The sequence below is a fragment of the Pseudonaja textilis genome, chromosome 2, assembly GCF_049901715.1.
Source record: "Pseudonaja textilis isolate UNSWEBS1 chromosome 2, rPseTex1.2, whole genome shotgun sequence".
In the NCBI taxonomy this organism is placed as follows: domain Eukaryota; kingdom Metazoa; phylum Chordata; class Lepidosauria; order Squamata; family Elapidae; genus Pseudonaja; species Pseudonaja textilis.
In genome coordinates this window covers 179,508,211-179,529,890 of record NC_141991.1, presented here as the reverse complement: position 1 = coordinate 179,529,890, position 21,680 = coordinate 179,508,211, and the positions used below count along the sequence as shown (strand labels likewise).

At 35.2% G+C, this 21,680-nt stretch overlaps 1 protein-coding gene across 4 annotated transcripts in view; it reads left to right on the top strand.

Moving 5' to 3' along the window:
* Nucleotides 1-21,680, top strand: part of IFT74 (intraflagellar transport 74) — a 45,411-nt gene that overhangs the window by 18,644 nt on the left and 5,087 nt on the right. For all 4 annotated transcript variants that reach the window (XM_026713455.2, XM_087926545.1, XM_087926544.1 and 1 more), the window contains exons 9-17: nt 377-515; nt 1,864-1,926; nt 4,356-4,499; nt 5,708-5,748; nt 6,611-6,690; nt 10,282-10,335; nt 11,942-12,039; nt 14,278-14,404; nt 17,368-17,531. In XM_026713455.2, coding sequence (XP_026569240.1) covers nt 377-515; nt 1,864-1,926; nt 4,356-4,499; nt 5,708-5,748; nt 6,611-6,690; nt 10,282-10,335; nt 11,942-12,039; nt 14,278-14,404; nt 17,368-17,531 — 910 coding nt within the window. The remainder of the gene's footprint in view (nt 1-376; nt 516-1,863; nt 1,927-4,355; nt 4,500-5,707; nt 5,749-6,610; nt 6,691-10,281; nt 10,336-11,941; nt 12,040-14,277; nt 14,405-17,367; nt 17,532-21,680) is intronic.

The following is a 21,680-nucleotide window of genomic DNA, read 5'->3' as shown; positions in this document are numbered from 1 at the left end:
AGAGAACCCTCCAAACACATTGTTGATTTTCAATTTCCTGACACTTTTTTGTGGTGGGAAAGGTAAAATATGAAATGTTAGCTAAAAATAAGCATAATATTGTTTAAAATGTTTTTTTTAAAAAAACACAGCTTGAAACCAAAAAGTCTTCATAGTTGACAATGGCATTTCTATATATTCCTTTGAAAACTATATTAATATATCCTTGAAGTCATTAAAAGTTGAGTTCAGCTCAAGGAAGGCATGTCTTTTTGTTATTGCTTTGTTTTTGCTTTCACTCTCTTTAGTGTAAAGTTTACTGCTGTTCTAAATTTAAAAATTAAATGCAAAAAAAAAGGTGAATCGGGTTTACAAAATATTTCTTTTTGTAATGCAGCAAAGAAAAACTAATTCAAGCTGTGGAAGATGACATCCGCCAGGAAAAACAAGCGGCAGAAAATATAATAAAAAATATGTCGGAACAAGATCAAACCAAGTACATAGAAATGAAAATGGCAAATGAAAAGCTCTTGCAGGTAGTCTTTAATATTTCCCTAATTTACAGTTTGATGTGTGCCAGAATAGCTTCAGACCAAGGAAATTAAAAAAAAAAATCCAGAAGCTTCAGTCAACATATCAAGGGAAATATATTCCAGCCAAATCTAAGTTTTTAATCTTTTAAAGGTTGAACAGGTGTGATTAACTCTTTACCACAGAAATCATGTTACAGAATCTACCAACCTCTTTTTCTTTCTTATACCTTTGTTCTTCAGTTCTTGCCAGGCATGTGATTTCTTAATTTTAAAGAAACCATAGACGTGTGGCTTGGTAGCTGTCTCTCACACTGGAGGAACCAGCCATTGCAAGACTAATTAAGCATGCGTGATGCATTAGTGTGATAGTTTTCTTTGTAGAAAAGTTCCATGTAGGAGTGAAAGATTCAATTGACCCCATTGAATAAAAAAATTGTTCAGAAGAAGATAAATGAATCTAAGGTTTAAAGGAGAACTGAACAAAATAAACAAATCTAAGGTTTAAAAGAGAACTGGATTGCAGGGCCGGCGCAACATGCAATATGCTCGCATTGGTGAAATAGGATTGTGTGTTTGTTAGTAGGATTCCCTGGGTTAGGAATGTTTTAATCTTTCACTGAGTTGCATTGGGTTGGAGGGGTGATTGAGGGAGGCTCAGCCAATCTCACTGTACACATGTTGTACACTAACAGTAAAGGATTGAATTGAATTGAAAAAACATATTTCTTTAATATCAGAACATTTACAATTATGTCACATTTTGAAACATGAGCTATAATCTAACTATGCTTGACTAAGTTACTTGGACTACAGCTGTTATTCCTTACGTTTTTATGTTTGTTTCTATAAGAATCTCATTTTAGCTGTGCAGGAACCTAGTAAATTAATTTTGACTATAAAATTTAGCAAATAAAAATCCTGAAATCTAGAGACTTTCCCATTCAGGTTTTGAGTTCATCTGTTTCAAAGGGAAACTGATTTCCATTGTTTATTATCCACAAATGCAGAGGAAATTATTCCAATTATTCCTGGAATTATTATGTGTGGGAGATCTACATTTTGAGTCACAGTCTAAGATTGGTGGAAACTTAAATAATTCAACTCCTAACTGAGGACCTAAGTATGATTATGATCATGTTGCTGATGGAATTAGTCCAGTTATTAAATTCTTCAAAGAAATGGGTGACATATTTATCAAGTATAAGATTGGATGCCCTGAATACAAATGTACATTTATATAGAATATGGTCATAGCTGGGCTGCCGTGAAGCCTTAATTTTCAAAATTTCTTTCAAGCACTAAATCTCTTTAACAGTTTTTTATCAAAATAAAATCTTACTTCCTCTTCTAGGAATTATCTTCTTTACAACAAGAAATGGATGCTGTGAATATGAAAGAAGAAGCTCTGGAAGCAGTATGTATTTTCTTGTTCTCAAATTCATTACATAACGGAAGGATAAGTTGAAATGCGATGATTCATAAATAAGTGTCTTACATACAATTAAAAATGAAGTCAAAATCCCTGTCTAATATCATTTTAGCTGTTTCTTATCTTCAGGACACTATCTGGTCCTTGGGAAGGGCTACATAGGTGGATAAACAAAGTGAAATCAGTTTAAACACCTGAATGCTTGTGGATAAAAAAGGTGAATGTTGTGGTTTGATGGTGTATTGTCCCAAGATGTAAGCTGATCCAAGTAAAGCTGCCTTTTGCCATTGACTGAAGCTGATTTTGTAAATGCCAGTGGTGTTCATGGGGTTGCACCCAAAGCACCTATTACTATTGGTACTATTCTTGTTTCTTTTGCCGCAGTCATTCAATTTCTATTTGAAGGTTACTATATTTTGTTGATTTTCTCCAGTTCTTTCTCTTCTACTCAAATCATTATTATGATTTGTCACACAGTCAGCAAGGTATTTTGAATGGATTTGGCATTTTTATTTATCTATCAAGTCCTTCTTAATAACCTGGGATAAATAGATAGTATTTAATTACTAATCCTATTATTATGTTCAACTCTCAGTGACTCTTTTAGTAAATTTTAACATAAAATACTGGAAAGGATAATTGTTCCTTGAAGGAAAATTATCACTGTTTGCTTCCTCTGTCATTTAACATACTACAGTAAACCATATAGCCAGATTCACATATTACATAGCATAAAAGAGCCTCAGTGGCGCAGTGGTTAGAGTGCAGTGCTACAAACTACTTCTGCCGACAGCCAGCTGCCTGCAATTTGGCAGATGGAATCCCACCAGGCTCAAGGTTGACTCAGCCTTCCATCCTTCTGAGGTGGGTAAAATGAGGACCCAGATTGTTTGGGGCAATATGCTGACTCTATAAACCGCTTAGAGAGGGCTGTAAAGCACTATAAAGCGGTATATAAGTCTAAGTGCTATTACTATTGCTATAATGAGTAAATTTAGCCATTGGGACACACATGCAGTTGTGTCTTATTCAATATATAAAAGTTAAGCAAACTATTTATAATGTGGGAACTTTTAAGTAGGCTCCCACTATTTGATTTATAATGTTAAACCACAATATACTAACCAACAGAACTTCTCTGTAACATTCTAAATACTTGTTATCCTTAGTTTAATAACTCCCATAATTTTTATATGGATATGTATCAACTGTTGTTTGAATTTTTCCATTTGATTGTTAGAAAATTACTATCTGCTATTTTAAAGGTTATAATTTTGATAATGCTTCAATTTCCTTAGTTACAGAATCCTATCAGAAAGTAATTTTGACAGCTGGTTTTATTATCTTGTAATTTTCACACATTGGCAATCATAATTTGGACAATACATATGTTCTTAAATCAAGAATGGTTAAGAAGGCTCAGAAATAGATGTGAAATAAGAAAATTGATACAGATATTAATCAGCAGTCTATATCTCTATATGTGAAGATAGAAAATGACTTTGTTTTATCTTTGTTTAGAAGTATTTAGAGTGATAACGTATGAATCAATGAACATATATAACATAAAGCAATGGTCACCAACCTTTTGGACCTCAGGGACCACCAAACTCATAATTTTAAATCCCATGGACCAGAGACCCTGGGAAAATCCCCCAAAAAGTCTGCAGGAAAATTCCCCACCCCGTTTTCCTACCGATCAATCATTCTTTATTTGGGATTGCAGGATACCATCTCCAGCTTCATTCTCAGGGGAGACAGAGAGAGAGACTTTTGGCTTCATGCAAGGAAAGCAGCAGAAGCAGCAGAAGTCTTTCTTTCTCTCCCCTGAACTCCACCAGAAATGAGTCTTTGTGAGACTTGTTGTGTAGCCTCTTGGAGCAGGATGCCTTACAGGGTCCCAAAGACTCATTTCTGGCAGAGTTTGGGGGAGAGAGAAAAAGACTTTTGCTGCTTTCCTTGAGTGCAGCCAAAAGCAAAAGAAGAAGCAGAAAGAAGCAGCCCGGTGGCCAGGCCAGGCACGTGGGGCAAGTTCCCCCCTCCTCTCATTACCTCATGTTGTTCACAATGCAAGCGACACAAGCCTTGTGTTCCCATGGGCCATGTCGGCAGCCTAGCCTTGTGTTCCCATGCAGCCTGGATCAATTGCTTTGGGGGAAGTGCTTTGGGGGTGACATTTCTCTGTGGACCACCAAAATTTTCTCCCCAGCCCACTGGTTGGCAACCGCTGTTATAAAGAACGTATGGGCAGAGTGCTCAGTTTTAGCAGGAACCTTCCTATGCTATTCTCTAGTTGCTGGTTAGGCATAAAATAATGTGACTTGCACGCCAAAGCCGATTCATTGTTCCTGGTCTTTACTTTTTATTTCAGTTGTATAAATACAAAATACCACATGCATGTATTCTGTTTCTAGGAAATTACCCACTCCCAAATTAAACAAGAGGCCTTACAGCTGTATGAAAAGCTCCATGGTCTTGAGGAACATCGAGATCAAATGATTGCAGAGGACAAGAACATGGGATCTCCCCAGGAGGAGAGAGAAAGACTATTAAAACAGGTAGCAAAAATACTTTGTAATATTTGTAAGGCTCAATTAACAGGTAGAAATAAAGGCCTAGAGTACTTACATGTCATGTTAATGTAGAAAAGCCACACTTACTTTCATGACTCTAGGCCAGCAGATATAATGACTGCAGCTTGGTGACCTTGACCAACAGAGCTAACTGTGAGAGCGCACTTTTGTAAAGGGACTCTATTCTCTTTCATTTGAAAGGTGACATGTTGATTGTGACTTAGTCTTCACATATCATAAAAAGAATTGAGAAGGCAATAAATAAGTATGTCTATGTTATACAATTTATTTTCTCTTCTCTGATAGACTGAAATACTGAACTAAGTTTGAAAGATAATAAAATGCATCATATTTAGATAGCTGAAAAATATCAAGGGTGTAACTAAAAGATGATGAAATCCTAATTTAGTAGCAGTAGATGTGAAAAACTAGCTAAGCCTCCAGTGCAATGTAGCTGACCAAAAATGTAAAGTAAATAGAGGATATCTCCAAGAATGATATTTGTACTAGTCTGGGTTTGGTTCTGTGTCTCTTGGATCCCAAACCATCATCATCAGTGAATGTCTGAGCAGATATATTTCTAGCAGAAATTGGAGACATTTCTGGCCCTATAGGTAAGACTTAGAACCCTATAGTCATCGACTTACAACCTGTTGCTTACCAACTAGTCAAAGTTAAGATGAACCTCCCTGAGCCGCTTATAACCTATTTTCGAAGTTACAAGTTCACCTTTTAAAGCCATTTGCAATATCCCATGGTCACATGACCCTGGTTTGAAATGTGTTTTGCTGATTTCCAGCATTTACTTTCCCACTGGGGAAAATGGATTCACTTAACAACTGCCATGTTTGTCTAATGACCACTGCATTCTCTTAATGACTATCACAAAAAATGTAAAAAAAATTAAGCCCAGTCACATGATGCCTTGACTTATTACCCCAATAACTTATAACTATAATTCTGGACTCAATTTTAGTTGTAAGTCAGAGACTACTTATATATCACTTTTTCATTCACATATTTATGATACTGAAAGTTATGATGATTTTATTTTATTCAGTAAATTTTAGACAATACAAGTAATATCAGTCTGTTTCTACAGCCAAACTAGCATTCTTATCATTCTTTCCATAACTGAGTAATTTATTTGGGTCGTTAAGAAATATGTTATGTTACTGTTATCTCTTTCTAAGGTGAAGGAAGACAATCAAGAAATTGCAAGCATGGAGAGGCAGTGAGTGTTTTTCTATATTTCTCCTCTAGTTTTTAATGTCTGCTATAAAATCAGTTTCATTTACATCCACATATCATTGGAAGATTCGTCAGTCCTGTGTATTGTACCCATTGACTGTAAAAAGAAGTAGGGCTGTTTTTATGACTTGCTTGTTGAAATATTCTGAAGAATCATATGTGAAAATGGAGTTGGAATTAAAGTATCTGATGTCTTAACTAGGTAATACTACTGTATAGTAATAAGACAATAGTAATAAGTAATGCAACAGGAGACATTTTGATTGCTTATGAGATATGCTTCACTATCATATGGTTATTCATATTGTTCAAAGAAAAAATCAAGGGAAGAGATTTTAAAGATGATACCTGTCATTAAAGGCACCTATAAACAAAAAAATGCCTTCCCTTGTATAAATACAGGATTACATTTAAATTTAAATACTATATCACATTTAAATTCAAATACAATATCACATTTAAATTTAAATACGTTAACTGGATTACTTTAATTAATGTTTTATGTACATTTGTCTCTGAAATCAAACTTAATTTGAGAAAGTGAGGTAAAGAAGCATTACTCTGTTGTAACATTATTGTAATGAAATCTTTTAGCCAGCAGGGGGACCCATTATTTAACATAAGAAATTCTTAATGTTCCTCATTCTCTACAAAATTAATCTTGTTTAGGTAAAATTGTGTAAACTCAGTTCAAGAATATACAGAAGTGAAAATGTGTTATGAGAAAAAGACATTGCTGTTTTATTGTTAGTCTGAAAACTATTTATTCGGTACTTTTTGCCAAAAGCTGGTGTCTAAAGCTGCATATTTATAGTTATCACTATGCACTTTACACATTGTTTTAGGCTAACAGAGATAAAAGAAAAAATCAACCATCTCAATGAAGGAATCCGGCAGCTTGATATGGATTTAGAGGAACACCAAGGTGAAAGAAGGCTTTAAGACCTGACTCTTCAAAACTGTATTTAAATGTTCTATTATAGTTGATTCAGTAATGGGGATTATTTATATTCAGGTAGAGTCTATGAATTGTGAGGAGATACTAAAATGTGCTCATACATGCAAACTGCATGAATCTGTACAATATTTTTATTCCCTACTCATATATGTTAATTATTTCCATTTGTTACCTTCCTGTAGTTTCCTTCTGCTTCTATCTATTTTCCTACTCCTAAAACATCTATAAAAGATGTTTAACACAGCTTTATAGTACATTGCACCTAATGGCTTGTTAGCTGTCTGGAAATATCTTTTTTCTCAAAAGACTTTAAAGAATGTATATCACTGTGAATGAAAAAGGAATGATGATGTGGCAAAGTAAGCCAAAAATTAATCCTTTCGAATAAAAGTTGTTCAAATTCTACAATCATGCAGAAGAACTCCAACTTAAATTAATCCTTGCAATGTATACGGGTGGTCTTCTGACTTGCTTTGTGTAAGCAAGACTATTTGGAAGAATGTGAATGTGGGTAATTCTCTGCATATGTATCGTGAAATCTTTTGAATCCCATGCAGTTAGAAAAAAACAGCATTTCAATTAATAATGTAGCCTTTTCCAACTTCATGCTTCCCAAATCTGAACAGATTATTGTGGGAGTTTGTAATCCAGTGACACCCAACGATGCTTATATTCTATACAGAGGGTACACCCTGGGTTGCTTCACTGAAATGGTGCCATTTTATGGAACCCAAAAGCCATGCCTTTTCAATGGTAGCAGTTGAGATCTGGCTCTTTCCTCAGACAGTTGGATCAGTTGAATAGAATTCCCAATTTGAGAAGTTACAGTAAAATCAGCCTTCATGATTTAATGACTTTTCAGGTTTTTTATGTTTATTAGTTGATTTTTTTCCCTTTCCTTTTTATATACTGCCCAAGTCATGTTATTTGAGTTGGGGAGTCATTTAAATGCCCTTAGATAAATAAAATAAGTACATGCAGATGTATGTTTTGATTTAATAACTAAAAGGAACTAATTATCTCAATGCTATCTCCTTAGAAGTGTGACTTAAACAGTGTTGTTTTTCTTTCTTTTATTCTTAAGTTTAATCATATAATTAGTATTTGATTTTAGCCTTTCCATAGTAATTCCATCATTCTGCTTTTATCTGTTTTATTTTCATACACTTTTTGCATCGTTTTCCTATATTGCTTGGATGACTGTAGATGGTAAGAAATTGTTTTACTATTTATAGCTTGATAACTGAAGCTATTTTTCATAAAATATTTTCCAAAGATTTTTTTTTTGTTTAAGCCTCAGTCTATATGGTCAGTTCATGAAAGCAAATTAGATTTTAAATTTCAGTATTTTTTTCCTATCATGGAAGGAAGTATTGACAAGGAATAGACCACTAGTTATCAGGATGTTAAAAAATGTCTCTTAGTTCAGTGCACATATTTATAATTTATAAATGCAAGCAGTGGGAATGTCATATAATATAGCAGGGAAAAGGGAAGGCGGGACTGTCAGTTCTAATATGGTTTATTTTTAGCTTATGCATTCCATTTTTTCTTTAGGTTTTGAAGCTGATATCTACTTGTATTACATGCTTTATTTTAAATTTTTAAATCTGCCATTTTTGTAAGTCACAGAGATTACAGTTATCATAAATAAAGTGTGTATATCATAGAAGTATGTTACGGAAGAGATATATCATGTATTAAATCAAATGCATCTTACTTATCTTTCAATTTGTTCCCAATGCATTCAACAGGACTCTTAGTGCTTTACAATAACATACAGTGGTGTAATAAAACATCTGTGGTTTTAAAAAAAAGAGTCTTAAATATACAGTGGTTTAGTAAATCAATTTTCAAGGTCACCCACTTCATAACTAGGCCGCTTATAATGGGTTAAAAACAATGAAAATATAGACATTGAAAAGAATGAAGGGAGGAAATAGATTCAAATATATTACAGTACTGCTAGTGATTAGTGGCCACATACCAATGTAACACAGAGCCTGTAGGAAGAGCCGGGTCTTAAGTGCCTTCCTAAAGGCTTTTAATACAAAATACTAAAACCATATGTCAGAGATCAGCGTCATTTCTTTCACCATTTGTCCTTCAACATTATTCCATTTTTAACAGTTTCTAGAAGGCCAATAATATAGAGGCCGCTGTCAACCTGATATCAACAGGGAGGCTGCTGTCCATATTGCAAGTGTGGCCATTCAAATCAGTTTGTTTGTTTTTTAAATAATAATTTGAATAACCTATTTAAAAAACTAATACAAATTAAACTAAAAGAAAAAGAAAGTGCAAAAAGAAAAAAGTAGAAGAAAAAAGTCAAACACAAATAGAAAGGAAAGAAAAAATAAGAATATTGTAGTAAAAAAGAAAATATATAAAGAAATTACTTCTCCTTTCATCGGAAGAAATATAGACAATTTTAGTAACTCGTCTTTTCTTAAAATTATAACAAATGGTCTCTTCTCCCTATCTCTCATCTCTTACCTATAAACAAATCTTTAAAACCTTGTTCAGTCTTGGTCAAAAAAGTCCATTAAAGGTTTGCAGAGATAACAATATCTACTTTAACTTTGATCAAATTAACTCACTTTGTATTCCTTCCTTTTAGTTTTAACAATCTAGACCTTTATCCTTTCAAATACTATCCTAGAATTTGATTTCTTTTCATTTTTTTTCTTTCTTATCCTTCTCACAAAAGCCTTCAAAACAAGACTCTTTTGTAAATTCAGTATAGGAAAGTTATCAAGATTGTTTTCTTGATTTGTTATTTGTTTATCCCCTTTAATTATTATGACATCAGCCAGCTTCATTCCTATATCCATTTGTATACAGCATCTTTTTTATTATCATTTTTGTAGCCAGTAATTTTTAAAGCCACCCCCACACATGCGCCCTGCCCTCATACATGTGCAGCAGAAGCACATGCACATGTGCAGTGGAACTGAGCTGGGGCAACGGCGCACGTGCCCACAGAGAGGGCTCTGAGTGCCACCTGTAGCACAGGTGCTATAGGTTTGCCACCACAGTTGTGGTCCATTTATAATCCATTTATAACTGTCCAAAATCAAAATTCTAATCACCATTTTGCTTTTTATTCCAAATTAATAATAATTTTTCTAAGTTCTTAAAGTTTTATTTTTTATTTATTTATTTATTTTTGCTAAGGACTGAAGGAGATTCACCCGGTACTATAAAATAACTTGTCATTATAATAATTCTCAGTAACTAAAAAAACAATTAAAAAGCAATTTTGAAAGAAATTGAGAAGTGAGGCTCAACGGCTAGGAGGGACCAAGTCGGGAATGGTTTGAATCCGGGTGGGTCCTTGCCTAACAACCAGTGGGATTTGGTTAATGATGGCGCTGGGAACTGCCTAGATTTCCATTGCTAAGGAATAAGGTAATGTAACATTGCACTCTGACTGCATCATTTAGTAATGGAAATTCTGGTCCTATTTACCACCATTAACCAAGGTTACCTGTACCCTAATCTGTCAATACAAAATAACTGCAGTATTAATTGTTTAATTTTAATTTTTTTTTGTAGGTGAAAAAAATCTGAAATATAAAGAATTGAAGAAGAGGGAGGAAAGCATGGATAGTAAGTAAGATTTATAAACATATGTAAAATGCACACTTCACATTTAGTGCCCTGAAAACATTCATTTTAATATTCATTTAAGGAGAGAAGCAACCTAGAACTAAGGAGAAATTTCCTGACAGTTAGAACAATTAATCGCTGGAAAGAGTTGTCTCCAGAAGTTGTGGACACTCCAACACTGGAAGTTTTTAAGAAGAGATTGGATCACCATTTGTCCAGAATGGTATAGGGTTTCCTGCCTGAGCAGGGGGTTGGACTAGAAGACCTCCAAGGCCCCATCCAACTCTGTTATTTTGTTAATATGTCTACTCAGAAAAAAAATCTTATCAGTGCTTTTTATCCTTTAGTCTCAGGTAAGTGAAAGCAAGACTACATCATCAGTCACTTGGTATGAATGCTAATTTCATTAGTAAGTCCAACTCTTCAAGTTTCCCATATGATAACGGGATTTATGGCATCACATCGAGTAAAAATTGGTTCACATTCAGGTCTTCTGAATTTCAGATAAATTATTAGAAACTAAAAGTAAATTGAAATACTTACGTATTGAAAAATATTATAAAAGAAAACAGAAATTTGGCAAGACAGTGGCTAATGAAGAATAGTAATTTCTTAAGTTAATTTCATTTCAAGAATTCTATAGATTGTTACTTTGCCAAGAGAAATTGATGAGGAAGCATTTAGTCTATTTTAACAAAACCCTTTTATGTAGGGAGCTGCTGAGCACGTATAGGAACTCTGGTACAAATTTTGGAACCCCATATGAGCCAAAGCTTTCTACTGAATTCAATATTGCTAAAGTTCTGTGGTCATATTACAGCTGCACTCCCACAGCTACCCTCTATTTTGAACCTTTGCTCCGAAAGCTCTCCAAATATCAGTTTTCGGGCATACTGTGACTTAGTTAAAAACTCAGGACAGAAAGTTTTCTTCAGTTTAAACAAGCAGTCACACAGTATTTGTAAATGTTGGGAGCTGTTGCCCAATCTTGGGTGATGGTGTGGATGACCTCAATTCTCCTAATTTCTACTTGAATTGCCACATTTTTGGAAGAATTTCCAGAATCTGGAAGCAGCTAGTAAAGAGTTCCTCTGCTTGAACATTGGTATTCCCCAGGCAATCTTAAGGTTCAGGGTCTTTCATACAGTTTGTATATACGGTTTTATGGATCATCATCAACATTTCCAACTGGATTTGGAAATAGTATTTTAGCCAGTGAAACTCTTGTTAGAAAAAAAAAATCAGTCAATAAGGTGTAGCATTCTGCTTAAATTTTTGAATATTCTTCAGAGATTATGTTACAGTAGATAAACAGGTTGTGTTACAGGAGTCCAGATGGAATGTAATTGATGCATTAAATATCTTAGAGATGTGTGTATACTATTATTTGCTAGTTGTCAGATTGAGCTCAAGTGTCAATTGAGTGACAATTGAATGACCGATTCTCATTGTACTTTTCATATGAACTGTTTTTTCATTGAATTATTTTCTGATTTTAAACTCCCTGTTTAACATTCAAAGTGCAATTTTAAGCAATGCTGCAGGACTTCTCTGCTGTTCCTATTGTAAACAATAGCTTCCTCTATCTTTTAAAAAAAATCTTTAGACTTTCTCGAATCTTTTGAAGAGACAAAGAACCAGGAACTGGAACGGAAATCAGAGATAGAGGCCAATATTGTGGCGCTTTTAGAGCACTCAAGTCGGGTAAGAAGTAATCCCTTTTGAAATCCTAATTTACTATTAAGGCAATACAGATGACATACATCTCTCCCAAACAAATAAAATCCTGACAATTATTACTTAATTTTAAATAAAGTTGAAAATCACCCTGTTAAATAATAAAGCCATTTGATAATAACATGGATTTTTTATTTCTTTGTATTTGTATTTCTTCAGAATGCAAAGAAGAGTAAATCTAACAGCAGTTTAGTGTCACGAATTCTCAGATTTATAACCCTCTAAGATAATACTTGAATTTGTATGATATTTCTCTCTCTATCATGAACTGCATATAAAACAGGAAGGAAGGAAGCTATTTTATATGGGTACAGGAAGGAAAGAAAAGTCCTCACTAGTAACTGCTACCAAAGAGATGGCTGTCTTCATATCTTGAGAGCAGCCACCTTAAGAAAGTATAGCACTTTGAGGATATGCTTCAGAAAGACAGGCAACCAGGGCATGTCAGTTTCCTATCACAAAAAGGAAAGGAGAAGCAATATTTCACTGGCTGGAATGGACATCCATGCTCAGGGTTATCCCCCAGGAAGAGTCATTTTGGCATAGAAGGAAAATGAGCTTTGTGTTGGAGAGTACTTGGAGAGTAAGTAGGGGGTTTCATGGGAGTCCTTGCAGTGAGTGCAAAGGCTATTGAAGAATGTTCCAGCAGCTGGATCCTGCATAAGGCTTGGTCTGGTACCAGCACACTCCATGTCTAGGTAGCGTAGGAGTAAGTGCAGACTCCTTTACATTTTTATCAGAGCTCCTTAAGGGATGTGAACCACAGTTGGAGAAGTCAAAAGAAGGCACTGAGATTTCTTCCTTCCTAATATAGATTTTCAAGTAAACACAGTTAAGAAGTGACGAGTCTAGCCTTGCTTTAGGCTTTTTTGTCCTGAAATGATGACTTCTCTTTTTACACCAAGATTGTTCTGAAACACATTTTAAGCCTGTTTCAGAGCCTAGCCCCTAGAACAGAGAATTCTTCTTTGGTTTATTTAACATTTGTGTTAGCACTTAATTAAGGTAGGGTTACATTTTTAGGGGTTTTAAAAACATAGTTCATAGGAAGTCAACGGGTTCCATAGAATTGATCTTGCTTCTGCCCTTTCCTTTTTCCCCATCACTTTTGTTCCTTCCTTTTTTTGGCTTAGGCGTAAAAAAAGAAAAAATGACCTCATATTGCAATCAATCGCACATGGCATGAAACAGAACAGTGATTACCAGATATGCTTTTTATGTTTTCAAACCATCCTAACACAACTTAAGCCATGCACTAATTACATCTCATATTCTTGGCTAACAACTGCCCTTACACCAAATGTGTAAAAGACTTAATGTTTTATTAGCGCTTTTGCAGATACAAGACAATTCACTGGAAACTGATTAAGGTGCCAGGTTGTAGTTAAAATAGCTTCCTTTAAAACTGGCTGTCTCAATTTCTGAAGTAGAATCTGATTGTCCCATTAACATTTCAGAAACAGTTTTCCTTTAGGATACATTGCCTGTGAAGATGTTTTTCATAACATAAGGGTTAGGGTTATTTATGCAAGAAACAACTACAGGTAGTTTTACAACAGTTTATTTAGTGACTGTTCGAAGTTATAACTGCACTGAAAAAAGTGACTTAGGATTGTTTTTCACATTTACGACTGTTGCCGCATCCCTATGGTCACATGAGCAAAATTCAGACACTTGATAACTGACTTGTATTCATGACAATTGCAGTGTCCTGGAGTCATGTGATCACCTTTTGAGATCTTCTGATAAAGTTAATGGGGAAGCTAGTTTCACTTAACAACCTTGTTACTAACTTAACTGTAGTGATTTGCTTAACAACTGTCACGAAAAGTCATAAAATGGGGCAAAACTCACTTAATAAATGTCTCACCTAGCAACAGAAATTTCAGACTCAATTGTGGTTGTATGTCGAGGACTACTTGTATCCTTGATTGAATTTCCTCAAATTATTGTAAGCCTTTAATATTTTGTTTATCTTTAGCTTTGACTCATTATGTCATGAGTTTACATTATGTAAAGTAAAGTAATAAAACCATTTTTATGAATAACACAGCAGTTTGAGATATATTCTCTAATATTTACATTTCTAAAGGGCATTTACTGTGACTGATATAATAATTATGGAAAAAGATTTTTTATTGATCCACCTCCAGGCATGGCAACACATTTGGAAAGAGGTTTTTTTGTTGTTGTTGTAATGTGCAGAATGTAAGTCGTATGAAGCAGATATCTTCTGTAACAAATCAAGAATTGAAGATGATGCAGGAAGATCTCACTTTCAAATCAAGTGAGATGCAAAAATCACAAAGTACAGCTAAAAATCTGGGTACAGGTAAGACAAGAATACATTTGAGATGTATTTATTCCATTACAAAAAATAACTTCCCCTTTTATATCTCAAGGACTCAGCTGTTTCATAGTTCATGCTCTCTGTTCATCATTAAGATTTTAGCACTGGGAAAGATTTTTAATTGGACAAGTAGCTAAACTTATAAATTCTATTAGGGAGTAGTGAGAGGAAAGATTTATGAAAAAAAATTAAGACACTATTTATGGAATGTTATACTTGGAAAAGAAAAAAAATGCTTATAATAAAGTTATCTATGGATCTTTGAGAAGCAGTGTCTTTAGTTTTCCCTGCTCCATAAGTACATGGTGAACTTGTTTGATGAACTATGATTCAAGCAAATTATGGTAATATCTCAAGTTGATTAATTGTCTAGCTCTCTTTATTGAATTTTGTTTGATAGTACAAGCTGAAAATGATAAAAAATAATTAAAAAGCTGATTGCCTATCAAAATTATATTGCTTTCTATTTTTTCTGTGGGTTGAATGATTAGTTATGCTTTTTATGTATTTTCCTTGCATTGTATAGATAGAAACATATTTATTATATACATTTAAATACAATTTTTGAAACTGATATAGAATCAGGAAAATACTGCTGATTTCCCCAAACATTTGGATATATGGATATACTATTTCAAAAGTAGTTTTATTTACATCTTCCAGAAGCTGTTGGGTATCAAATAATGTTACAAGCATTGAGATTTTACAGATTGTGAATAAAAATAAAAGCACTATCCATTTTTAGATATATTAATTTCAGAACATATAATTTTATGAGTTAGATCTTGACATATTCTGTACAGTTTGTGTGCATTCTGAATGGAAACATTCGTGGAGTTGATTATACCATAGTTTCTGTTATATCTGAATTGTGAATCTGTGGTTATTCTCTCCTTCTTAGCCAGCTCTTAAAACCAAAATCACACTGTAAAAAAAATATGAGATGTAATTTAAAGGCAAGATGAAAAAGGCAGGCAAACAAGGCAAATTTTTATTCTGTTTTAGTTCTCTTAAAACTGCTTAGTCTGTTATTATGTTTGCTGATTTGTTTAACCCACTATAAAAGGATGGTGAGACTCTGCTGGTTTTGAAATCATGTCTTTTATAATCTACACATTGCTATTTGCTTAGTAACAAGTCTTCCATATTTTAGAAAAGTTCTTCAAGGCTACAAGTTCCCTCTTTGTGTAAAATACTACTACAGAGTAGTCTGCCTTTCCCTCCTTAAAGGAAACTTCTGTGAGTAAACAGATTTGCTGATGGCAGCATTTCCCACTAACGTTTCCCTAGGTCAAAGCACAAAAGCAATTTTGTCTCAGAATTTGCTACTATGTACACATTGCTTGCTGAAGTCTGTGACTTAGTGGCATATCAGAAGGAACTGGACTGCATCCTCTTCCTGTCTCTTCCCAGAGAGAAGGGTTGTTTTTTTCCCCCCTTTTCCTTTCCTTTTTTTATTCTAGGATGGTGTTTGGATGAAGAAAATTAGAACCTTCTCCAGATTGTTCAGCAAAACAGCCTGTCTTATCCTCAAATTGTTGCTCTTTTGATATTGCTTGTACTGTTTAGCAACAGTTTTCTGTGGTTTTAGATTGGAATCTAGATGTTCTTTACCAGGTGTGAACAATTGTTCAGCAAACAAGAAATAGTAAAGATAGTATCAATTGTAATTGATGCTTTGGGTGCAATTCCAAAACGTTTAAGGGTATTACTTGAGCACCATCAACACTGATCATCAGCAATTGTCAAAATCACCGTTGGTTAATTACAAAAGGCAACATTTTTGGAATAACTTACCTCCTGCAGCAATACCTTCAATATTATTAAATAACAAACATCCACCTATCCCAGTCCTTGGGAAGGGCTACATACAGTATGTGCCCAAAAATGCCAAAACCAATATGAACAGCTGGCTGACTATGTGTCCATCCACAATAGAATTTTAAAATTTTAATTTAAAATAGCTGTGCCTGTACTTTTGTCAGTTCTCAGACATTCCACAATGCAGGAATTTGAATCCTTGAATCATTATTTTTGAGTACAACGCATGTATCTTCAGGTCAGCCAGGAGAATAGGTTGATCAACTCCGAGACAAGGAGTTAAGCCATATTCTAAGAAAGGTAGCATGAGGATTTTAAATCATGATGATATGCACCGTTTCCTCCAGCATGCTAATTTGATACCTCCATATCTTGCATTGATACCTTTAAAAAATCCTTCAATCTACAGTATACACCCAGGTAATTCTGAGGTATCAGTAGGTCTGCCTGAAATTCCCAGATGAGATCATGCACAAGATGAAATGAGTATTCATATATACTGAGATTCCGTTATTATTCTTGAAGTATCTAAGGATTTGGTATTTTAAAAACTGGACATATATCAGTCTATTTTTACAGTAAAAATGGCCAGACCAAAGCTTGCATTGTGTAGCAGCTGAATGTAAGTTTGATATTTAAAAACATTTTTAAAATATGGCCTCAAAGCTGTATATCCGATGGATTGCATAGTGAGTCAACAAAATTGGTATACAAAGGATCAGCTTTTATTTGAATCATAGTAATTTTTTATTCTAAATTATTAACATAATTTCTAGGAGTTTATAACATTTTGGATAGTTTAAAGCTAAGGAAGGCAATGGATTTTTTTTATTGTTCTTCATTTTAGTCACAGATATAAATGAAGAATAACAGTCTTAATTTCAGTTTGGCAGCTTTCGCTGCAAGCAGTAAACTATTTCAGCACCAGTCTTTGCCATACTGCTAGTTCATCGGATAATGGATATTTGTATGCAAAAGATAACATTCTTGAGAGCTTTGCTGGATCAATGCCAAGGTGAATAAGGCAAGTAGAACTTGGTTGTCTTCTTGGACATAAGTAAATGTGTTCTGGGATGGAAAATATGTCAGTAATGCATACTAGAAGGTTTTCATTTGTTATATAGATAGTCAGAGACTCCAAATGGACCTCCAGAAGATGGGCTTATTGGAGGGAAAGATGGTTGATGAACTAACTTCACTCAAAGAAAAAATTGAACAGATGACCAAGGACCTGGAAGTATATAACAATCTGCCTGCTCTGAAAACAGCAGGAGAAGAAAAGAAAAAGGTAATCAGCAGTCCAAATCCTAAAACCATAGAGTTACAAGGATATTGGGAGTCATTTAATCCAATTCTGCTCATTGCTGGATCTACTAGAGCAGGGGTCTCCAACCTTGGCAAGTTTAAGACTTGTGAACTTCAACTCCCAGAATTCTTCAGTTAGCAAGGCTGGCTGAGGAATTCTGGGACTTGAAGTCCACAAGTCTTAAAGTTGCTAACATTGGAGACCCCTGTACTAGAGTATTGTATCTCTGACAGATGATTACCAAGCCTCTCTTTGAAGATACCTAGCAAAGGAGAACTTTGCCCTTTTTGCGGTAGCCTATTCCACTGGATGATACAGTCAGGAAATTCCTCCTGTTGTGTAGTTTTCTTATATAAGTAGGCCTTATTTAGCGACAGCCTTGTTTAGCTACTGTTTTCAGCTACAGTGGAGATGAAAAAGTCCCTTTGCAAACAATTCTCGCATTTATGACCTCCACAGATCTGTAAACCCGAGGAAAACTGAAGTAAAAAACATAAGCTCAGCCACAGTTTCACTTAGTGATTAATCATCCTGCTTAAAAGGCCAAATTGCCAGTTCCAGTTGTGGTTGACAACTACAATTGATCCTCACATATTTTGTTGTTAAGCGAAACATTTGTTAAGTGAATTTTGCCTCATTTTACAACCTTTCTTGCCATGGTTGTTAAGCCAATCACTGCAGTGGTGAAGTTAGTAATCTGGTTGTTAAGTGAATCTGGCTTCCCCCAAGTTCGCAAAAGGGGATCACGTGACCCCAGGACCCTGTAGCCATCATAAATATGAGTCAGCTGCCAAGCATCCAAATGTTGATCATGTGACCTGCTGCAGCAGTCATAAATGTGAAAAAGAGTCATGTCACTTTTTTCAGTGCCATTATAACTTCAAATGGTCACTAAACAAACTGTTGTAAGATAAGGACTACTTGTAAATGAGGATTACCTATAGTTTTAAGTCACTGATTCCAGTTCTGCCTTCTGGGACAATAAGAATAAATTCACTCTCTCTTTTCCATGTGATAACTCTTTAAAAAACAATTGGGAAATATGATTGAGAACCAGTTCTTCAAAATGCAGATTAAAATGTTTGACATTAAATGGTCTTTGGCCGGCTAAAATGCATATATAGAAACTGCTTTTATTATATAATCACTTTTTGTAGGATTATGCTCTACCACTTCCAGTAGGCTAGCACTGTTAAATAAGGCAGGGCGATTTCCCCCTATCTTATCTCAACTGAGTATGGAAGAGCCATTTGATGTGTCAGTAATAATTCAAAATAGTTGCAATACTCACATTTTTACTACTGCAACCCAAGATACAAGCCAGCTGCTACAAATGGCTTCCCATTCTTCCTGCTAGAAGCTTAACAATCAGACTGGTAAAAAAAATAACATACTTTAGAATAGAAACCATTTTATGCCTAAAATTGAAAGGTCATTACATTTTTTTCTAAAAAAAATAACATATAACTTTTTCCTTATACAGCCAACAGTCTGCTCACTTGAAAGAAATACTGTAAAATTAGTGGTGGTTCGTTGTAGGAATGGATGTTTAGAATGGGCAATAAATAAACCCAATCAAAATGGACTCTCCCTCTTTTCTGTTGCAGTGGGATCAGTTGTTTCCAAATCACTCCCCCATTGCTTTGTTCTTTTTGTAAAAAGGTGCATTTTCAGACTATCCCAATTATGTTTCCTTACCTTACAGAACTAAAAGTGCCTGAAAGGAGAAGGTGGTATTGATGTAAATGATGATTTAAAGCAGGGATGTCAAACTCATGATGACGCATTGTTGTCACGTGACATATCGCAAGTTTCACTAAACCAGGAGTGGGTGTGGCCAGCGTGTTATGCATCCGGGCCCCAAGTTTGATACCCCTGATTTAAAGGGTTCATATGCTGCCAGTAATGCAAAATAGCTTGATGTTATGTTTGTTTATTGTTTATTCATGTCAGAAGCATCACAGTTAAAATAAGGCAAACTCTATATGACATAAAATTTAAAATATACAATAAAGAAGCATCACAGTTAAAATAAGGCATACTCTATATCAGTGGTCCCCAACCTTTTTTGTACCAGGGACCAGTTTCACACAGAAACACATTTTCAAGGACCGGTTAGGGTTATTTATTTATTTATTTATTTTTAAATTATTTATTTATTATTTTATTTACTATTACACTATCAATTCACCAAAATTAACCAATGTCGGAGGATTACTAAAAATGTGTATTAATGCAAGACTAGACTCCAATAAAGTCATCATGATTCAGTTGATCATGATCAAACAAAAATATGTGTTTGGCAACATGTATGTTTTCTCCAAAAGCGTTTTGTAAGGTAGTAATCTGCAATTCAGATTTTACATTTAGGATGAGTTTGATCTCCCATATGGTCTTCAGCTTTCCACAATCTCAACAATTGTAAGGTGTGCGGGGAATTCAGAGAGTCCAAGTCCACACATTTTAAAGATTTGTCATATATATATAGTAGGGATTGCACTAAATATATGTAAGTGCAAAGAAACCCTTTGCCTATCCAGTGTTTTCAACTCCAGCAATTTTAAGATTATGTGGACTTCAACTCCCAAAATTACCCAGACAGCATTCCGGACTTCTTAAAATTGAGAAACACTGCTCTTCACTTTAAAAATGTTAAACAGATAGCTACACTTTCCCACTCATCCCCACACATTCCCCTTCTTCCAAAATATCTACAGCCCAAATATTTTGTCTTCACCCATTCTAGTGGGATCCAAGCGCAATGGGAGACAGAGATTCGGCCAAGGCCGTCAGACGGAGAGACGGCCGCTGCCTGGGGAGCGCCCGCTGCTTTCCCTCACCAGGGCCGGGCGGTGGTGTGTTGCCCTGCGCCACGTGGCCCCCACCTGGCAGCGCGCTTCTCGGCACGAGGCAGCCGGGTTGCCCAAGGAGCCCAGCCGGCCAGGCGAGGGGAAGGCAGCAAGGGCCCTGCTGGGCTGGGGTGGAAAACCTGCTTGGCAAGGGGCCGGGGAAGCCTGCGGGTGGAGGACCAAGGCACTGGGAGGCAGAGATTCGGCCGAGGCCGTCAGACAGAGAGACGGTTGGTCTGTAGCTGCCCAGCTCCCTTTTCCTGCCGCTCACCTGAGTAGCCTGTAGCCGCGTGTCGGTGAGATGTGTCGGAACAAGATGGTGGCCAAGCAAAGTAGGCGGCGCGGTCCCAAATGATCCACGGACCGGTACCGGTGGTTGGGGACCCCTGCTCTATATGATATCAAATTTAAAATATATAATACAAGATTGAGGTTATGTTAAATGTTAATAGTGTTTGGTATGGAATCCACCCAGCTTTTATTCCACCTTCACTAGTATTTGTATGTATGGTTTTCTTAGCTTAAACATGTTACCATAATTTATAGTACTAAATTATATGGTAAATTCTAATTCTACTTTTATACTATTCCTACCTGGTATTACGACTGTAATAAAAGTAAATAGCACATTTGATAGTTGATTAATAAGATAGGGTACAATATAAAATAGTGGCATATAAAATAATTATAAAATGTTGGAATGACAGAATGAATAAAATAGGTGGCTTATCTCCTGTTGTTCAACATAAAGACACAATGCAAAAAATCCTATTCCTGCTAGACAAATATCTGCAGGATATGACACAACTAAGAAAGCTTCTGATAGATATAAGCAGGAAGGACTCTGATATGAAGCGAATATAACCCTAACCCTAACTCCAAGAAAACTCTTAGGAGCTTTCAGAATATCAAATGTGTAATTAAAACACAATTAAAAACATAGCATAATGAAATATAATTTCCTGGACAATTCAAGAACAGTAACATTCACATTCAAAAAAATCATGATAGAGGATCTACAATGCCCTAAACCCAGTTCCAGGAGCAGAACCAGGTCTTAAGGGACTTAGAAAAGATTGGAAAAATGGGAGCCATATATATATCTGGGGGAATGCTATTCTAAAAGACAGGAGCTGTGATAGAAAAGGTACATTTCCTTGAATCCATAATATGACATTTAATTGGGAGAATTCATAAAGTTTTATAGATAAATTAAGGCTAAAGCATTAAACTCAGTTAAATCAGCAGCTAGTCCAATTCTTTCAACAAGCACTGTTCTATG